Consider the following 7,351-nt stretch of genomic DNA (forward strand, 5'->3'; position numbering starts at 1 on the left):
AATATGGGGCATCTTACAGGCGACATATCAAAAATGGGGTATACAATCAAAGAGAAGTGCGTGGATGAATCCAGATTCATATGAACCCATTTTGGAAAACATATTTTGCAATGTCAAAAAATTCTGAAAAAAGGTGCGCGCGAACATCTCCATATTCTATATGTGTGCAGAAAGTTTCATAGAAAAATAACTTTTTTTAGCCCGTGCAAAATAGACAAATTTTTGTGCCGTGAAATGCTATTTAAAAGCAGTGAAATTTATCTTTTTACTGAAACAAAACAAAAATACTTTTTTACACAAAACTTTATACCGTGAACATACCTTTGCCAACATGAATTTTTAAACATTACAAAATGTGTAAAAAGTACATTTTTGAAAAACAGATGCAGATGCCCGTGTGCAGATCGTCCACTCTCATACAATCAATTGCAATATAAGATGGGTCATTTTGACCGAGGCAGAGCAAAGGCGGCAAACGATCAATTGGCCCAACAAATTTGCCCTCGTCTATGGCGATATAAACTGGATGGCGTTCCTTTCATGCTGCCGTCAAGGATACAGAACTTCGGCAGCGCAGAATACCTTTTGATACGGAAAAGAATTCTATGAGAAGAGGTTTCATGCGAGACCCATTCTCATGGTTGATATGTGGCATTCACAAATCACAAAACATCCCCCACCCTTCACTTAAAATCAGGAAAGAGGGAGAGAGATTAGATACTTTGTGATTTGTGAATGCCACGTGTCAGGACACCTGCTAACCGTGAGACCTGGTCTCATATATATTTTTTTCCTTTTGATACCATGTTTCTTTTTGTTGCTTCTACGATGATCTGAAGTTAATTAACAATGGTTACCTTACAACAAGATCTGATGTCAAAAACAAGTGCTTGTACTCATGCTTTCGTGAATGGAGTCTAGCTTAATTAGTTCTACCCAACTCAGCAAGTGTTATACAGTTAACCATTGGCGTTTTATATTATTGTTCTGCTTGAACAGCTGGTGATTTTTGGCTTGGAATTCATGGTTAACGTTTGTCAACTTGTCCCTCTTCTTCAAGTCCTCAAAAAAAGAAATAACTAATCCTCGTATAATTTTTCTACAGAGCTGCCACATCTTCCTTGCACTGGGCACAAAGGCGCTGGCAAACCATGCAAGTGTCATAGGTACAGAAAGCAACAGAATACACGAACGTTAAGCCGATGGTCATTTTAGATAAACAGAGCCATATATATAGCAAAAATGGCTCTGACCCCAAGGGATATGCTGATAAAGATGGACGAAAAAAGGCAAGGGTATATGTTTATCCTTGATTGAAGAAAGCTCAATAGTCAGAATCCGGGTCGCCGTCTTGTATCTCGCTCGGAGCATCTTTATAGCTGCTCGGAGCAGCAACACCTGGGTCAGATGGTTTATCACCTGAGGTTGCCAGATTGCGGAATGGTAGGTTGACCGCAGCTGAGCTTTTATTCTGAAGAAGAGAATTAACATGATCAGCACGCTTTTCCTCTCGAAAGGGGGTAGCTGTGGCTTTCTGTGTTTCAGGTGGCCTTGAGTAGATTGGATTTGAAACAGCATTGAAGCTAGAAGGATTATCCACTGTCATTGGCTGGGAGGTTTTTTCTGTGGTCGCAACCACCATAATGGCATCACTCCTGTTGCATGCAGGAACATCTTCTACTGCCTCAGCAATTGTATGTGAACCAATTTGCGGAACTTCTTTTACAAGAGTGGACTTTTCTGTCGGTTCATTATCCTTGATGGATGGCAACCAATCATCATAAGTATCTTCATCCGCAATAACCTGGCGCTGCCCTTCGGATGGTGAAAAGTTAAATGTGCCAGCACCAAAAATTGCCTTTTCTGGTTCACTGCGGTTGAGTCCAGGGACTAAAGGACCTGCCTTTTCTAGAGAAAGGGCTCGAGGGTGCGTAAGAACATCCAAAGCCAGCAAAGCATGTGAACAAAACTCTGCGAGCGTAGTGCCTATCTCTAGCTTCCCTGTAATAAACAAGAGATGATAGTTGTTACTTTAAAGGATATATCTGGAACCCCCCTAGCCAACACTATTACTTTCATGAAAATATGGAGCCACCCTAGCAACTGCTAACTCCTTCCATATACGAAATCGACAGGCCACAAAGGCAAATCAAGCTCATGCGCTCACGTGGACAGGCATGAATCATGTGTATGAATGTACCAAGTATATTTTATCTTTTGATCTAGCTGCAGATTGCACCATGTCATAGAGCTAATAGTACAAGGCCTGCTTTTGTTGTATATATCCAGAGATAGTTCAAGCAGAACTCTCCCTTTTTCCTTTCAGTTAACCATCTATTAATTACGAGACACAAAATTAATTACTCCATCTGTAGACAAGTACTCCCTCCATCCCATAAGACTACCCACAATGGGAGTAACATAGGTAGTAACATCACACATATCTAGATAAAATAGATGATGTGGCAAGCAATAAATGAAGAGAGAGAGCAAAGTGGTAACATAGCTAGTTACTAGTAGTATGAGTAACATCACACATATTAAGGCAAGATGAGTCTATAGCTTAATAAATAAAGTGTCGCATGTTACTACACATATGTTACTCCCCACTATAGAGGTAGTAACATAGACTAGTAACATATGCATGTTACTAGTCTATGTTACTACCCATTGTGGCTAGTCTAATATAGGATTAGCTTGCAAAAACGTCCTATATTATGGGATGGAGGGAGTAAATGATAGACATGAGATTTTACCTTTTCTGAAGAGTTCAGTTCCTTGGGCTAAATAAAGTGGTCGGGCATGAGGAGATGAAAGAAAAGATGCCAGCAATGCCTTATATGAAGCAAGTCGAAAGTCTGATATGCTTGTCTCCCCGACTTTGGTTGTTGATGGCTCATACCCTGCTCCTGAGTCACAAGCACTTGTAGCTATGTTAATTAGGAGCAAGTCCACTTTTGCCCTCCAGTGATCTGTCCTCAATGAACCCCCCCTGATAAAGGCAATAAAATGTATATTACATCTGATTGTTGCAATTATACATCAGACAATGTAACCACAGACAATTGAGACCCAAGCACCATTGTGACAATTAGATAACATTGCAAATGACTCTAAATGATATTGTAGTGCATAGTGTCATTATTTCATGATAAAAGCTATCCCCATTCCAAAGGGACTCTACATCTTCAGCATGGCAATCAAGAAAATTACCTCTAAACCCTCTATTTTATTGTCATCTGAATCAAATTATATAAATTTCAAGTTATTACCCAACTATATATATATGATTAAAAAAAAGGAATTGCTTCAGCAACCACTCTACGTGACAATGATGAGCGGCTGGGAGCAATCAAGAAAATTACTTCTAAACCCTATATTTTATTGATATATATGAATAAAACTATATAAATTTCAATTTATTCCGCAACTCTATATATATGATGAAAAAAAGGAATTGCTTCAGCGACCACACTCTGCGCGACAATGATAAGCAGGTCGAAGGATGGCATCTCGATACCGGTGCCACCAATCATATGACACGCCACGGCAATGCCTTCGCCGAGCTCGACCACACGATCATCAGCACAGTCCAATTTAGTGATGGCTCCATCGTCAAAATCTGTGGCATGGGCACAATCATATTCACTGGCAAGAACAGTGACAATGCCTTCGCCGAGCTCGACCACAGGATCATCGGCACAGTCCAATTTAGTGATGGCTCCATCGTCAAAATCTGCGGCATGGGCACAATCATATTCACTGGCAAGAACAGCGAACACAAGGCCCTCAGCGGTGTCCACTACATCCCACGGCTTAAGAACTCGATCATCAGCATTTGTCAGCTAGATGAGAATGCATGTGGGCTGATCAGAAGACGTGTGCTTCGAATCTGGGATCAGCAAGATTGACTCCTTATTCGGGTTAGACGTGGCCGGAATCGCCTTTACCTCCTACATCTTCAGGTGATCCGGCCAATATGTCTCTCTGCCCGCCACGACGACATGGCTTGCGGTGGCATGAGGTATGGGCATCTCAATTTCAACGCATTGGAGAAGATGTGATGCCTCGCCATGACACGCTGGCTGCCACGGCCGGATCACATGGAGCAGCTCTGTGACATGTATCATCACCAAGCATCGTCACGTGGCACAATTCATCGGCAAGCAAGGAACCGCGCGCAGCAGCTACTTGAGCTCGTTCAAGGCATCCTCTGTGGTCCTGTTTCACCGGCGACACCTGGAGGACAGCGCTACTTCTTGCTGCTTGTGGACGACGCCACTCGCTACATGTGGGTGATGCTCCTGGCTGGCAAGAGCAGCACACCTGATGTCATCAAAAGAATTCAGGCAGCAACAGAAGTTCAATGCGGATGCAAACTGGGCGTGTTCCACACGGACAACGGCGGCGAGTTTATCTCGACCAGGTTTGCCGCTTACTGCTGATGAAGGCATCGAGCACCACTTCTCTGCACCTTCCGCCCCGCAGCAAAATGGCATCGTCAAGTGGCGAAACTAAACGGTGGTGGCAATGGTGCATGCTCTGCTGAAACAGAGGAGCACGCCAACTGAATTTTCGGGGGAGGCTGTGAGCACTGCTGTCTTCCTGCTCAACCGTGCTCCCACTAAATCCCTTGCTGGAAAAGACACCTTGCGAGGCGTGGCAAGACCACAAGCCGGCTGTCCACAACCTTCGCACCTTTGGGTGCTTGGCGTATGTTAACAAGGTAACCTGAGTAAGCTCAAAAGACCGCAGCTCTCCCGCTGTGTTCATCGGCTAGGAAAGTGTGAGGCGTACCAGCTGCTGGACCCTGTGACAAGACGCATCCGCATTGCCCACTATGTCATCTTTGATGAAGAACGTGGCTGATATTGGGGAGCGGACGACAGCGCACGCTCAGGCAGCAACTTCGATATCCAGTACATCTACCTTCACGCAGCGAAGGCGCCCAGCTACGCGTCCAGCTCAGGGCGAGCTGAGCCTGTGTCAACAGGACATGTGACTCGGGGTACTTCACCTGCCACACCACCATCCCTGTATCAGCTCCAGCAACTCCAGAATTTGTCACAACACCAGCACATGATGATCGACTCGATGCTGCTCACCGCGACACACCAGTTTGCTATCGCATGGTCTAGAATCTGATTAGAGAACCACTGCCTGGACTTGCGCCACGCAACCTCGATGCCAAGCTGCACTCGTCGAGCACGGGGGAGCCGTGCTAATTTGCAGAAGTTGAGAGAGACAAGGCATGACAAGCAGCCATGCGCAAGGAAATGGATGCAGTGGAGCAGAACAGGACATGGGAGCTCGTCGATCTACCACATGGGCATCGACCAGTAGGCCTCAAATGGGTCTACAAATTGAAGAAAAATGTAACTGGTAAGGTGATCAAGCACAAAGCACAGCTGGTTGCACGCGGCTTCGTGCAGCAAGCCGGCATTGACTTTGATGAAGTCTTTGAGCCTGTGGCTCGCATGGAATCCATCCGTCTGCTGCTTGCTTTGGCTGCCCAGGAGGGGTGACCCGTCCACCACATGGACGTAAAATTGGCCTTCCATAATGGAGAACCGAAGGAGGTCTATGTGAAGCAGCCGCTCAGTTCATCATCACCGGAGAAAAAGGAAAAGTCATGCGGCTGCGCAAGGCCCTCTATGGCCTTAGGCAGGCGCCACGAGCATGGAACGCGAAGCTTTACTGCACGCTCAAGGAAATTGGCTTCAAAAATAGTGGGCACAAGCACGCGATCCACCGGAGCGTCACCGGTGACGAAATCGTGCCCATTGGAGTCTATGTGGATGGTTTGATCATTGTTGAAGTGTATATGTGGATTGCCTAGCCCTTTCCATTAGTTCGAACTTTTGGTTGCGTTGGCTAGTGCATGAAGCTTAACATGGTATCAAAGTCTAAGGTCTTGAGTTCAAGTCCTAGCTTTGGCAATTTATTCAAAAATTACTGCTGCCCCCTTTTGTCCACTTATAGGCCTCTTGAGCCATACCTCTGAGTCTGTTCATGTGTTGACTTTCTGCGTCACACGTGAGAGGGGGTGTTGAGGTGTATATGTGGATTGCCTAGCCGTGGATTGCCTAGCCCTTTCCATCAGTTCGAACTTTTGGTTGCGTTGGCTAGTGCATGAAGCTTAACAATCATCACTGGTTCATCCAAGGGAGCAATGGAGAGCTTCAAGGACGAGCAACAACAACAACAACAAAGCCTTTAGTCCCAAACAAGTTGGGGTAGGCTAGACGTGAAACCCATAAGATCTCGCAACCAACTCATGGCTCTGGCACATGGATAGCAAGCTTCCACGCACCCCTGTCCATAGCTAGCTCTTTGGTGATACTCCAATACTTCAGGTCTCTCTTAACGGACTCCTCCCATGTCAAATTCGGTCTACCCCGCCCTCTCTTGACATTCTCCGCACGCTTTAGCCGTCCACTATGCACTGAAGCTTCTGAGGCCTGCGCTGAATATGCCCAAACCATCTCAGACGATGTTGAACAAGCTTCTCTTCAATTGGTGCTACCCCAACTCTATCTCGTATATCATCATTCCAGACTCGATCCTTCCTCGTGTGGTCACACATCCATCTCAACATACGCATCTCCGCCACACCTAACTGTTGAACATGTCACCTTTTAGTCGGCCAACACTCAGCGCCATACAACATTGCGGGTCGAACCGCCGTCTTGTAGAACTTGCCTTTTAGCTTTTGTGGCACTCTCTTGTCACAAAGAATGCCAGAAGCTTGGCGCCACTTCATCCATCCAGCTTTGATTCGATGGTTCACATCTTCATCAATTACCCCCATCCTCCTGCAGCATTGACCCCAAGTACCGAAAGGTGTCCTTCTGAGGTACCACCTGGCCATCAAGGCTAAGAGCATCTCCAGCCGCGCCCCCAACAGACCCCCCAGGCCACTTTTTCTGCGCCGACGCCGAAAAAATGGCCCAGTCGCGCCCCTAGGAGCCCGTTTTCCGCCGGATTGGGCCGAAATTGACGCCAGCGTACCCAACTCGAACCCGGCGCGCTGGGGGTCGCCTGGGGGCGCCGGACGGACCGTTTTTGGCGCGAACTGTGATGGGCCCGCCCTGTCAGCGACGCGCCGCTTCGTCGTCCACATCGCCTCGTTTCCCGCGGGAATCAATGCCAAAGCTGCCGCGCCTTCGCCTCCATTGATGACGCGCCTGCCGCGATGCAGCGCGCCGGTCAGCATGCCCATTGATGCCGCGCAGTGAAGCGTCGCCTGGCCCAGCGCCACGGCCGCCCGCCACGCGTTGGCTTGCATGCGCCTCCCGCCGCCCCAGCTCCGGCTATAAAAGCCGTCCGCCTCGCCGGTGAACGCCACACC

At 47.1% G+C, this 7,351-nt stretch overlaps 1 protein-coding gene across 1 annotated transcript in view; it reads right to left on the reverse strand.

The window, feature by feature from the left end:
- Nucleotides 1-951: 951 nt before the first annotated feature.
- The window catches only part of LOC123086340 (proline-, glutamic acid- and leucine-rich protein 1), a gene marked incomplete in the record, with an annotated part of 17,203 nt that continues 10,803 nt past the window's right edge, over nt 952-7,351 (reverse strand). Inside the window, 2 exon segments of the mRNA XM_044508095.1 lie at nt 952-2,001; nt 2,757-2,992. Of these exon segments, the coding sequence (XP_044364030.1) occupies nt 1,325-2,001; nt 2,757-2,992 (913 nt within the window).

The sequence above is a fragment of the Triticum aestivum genome, chromosome 4A, assembly GCF_018294505.1.
Source record: "Triticum aestivum cultivar Chinese Spring chromosome 4A, IWGSC CS RefSeq v2.1, whole genome shotgun sequence".
NCBI lineage: Eukaryota > Viridiplantae > Streptophyta > Magnoliopsida > Poales > Poaceae > Triticum > Triticum aestivum.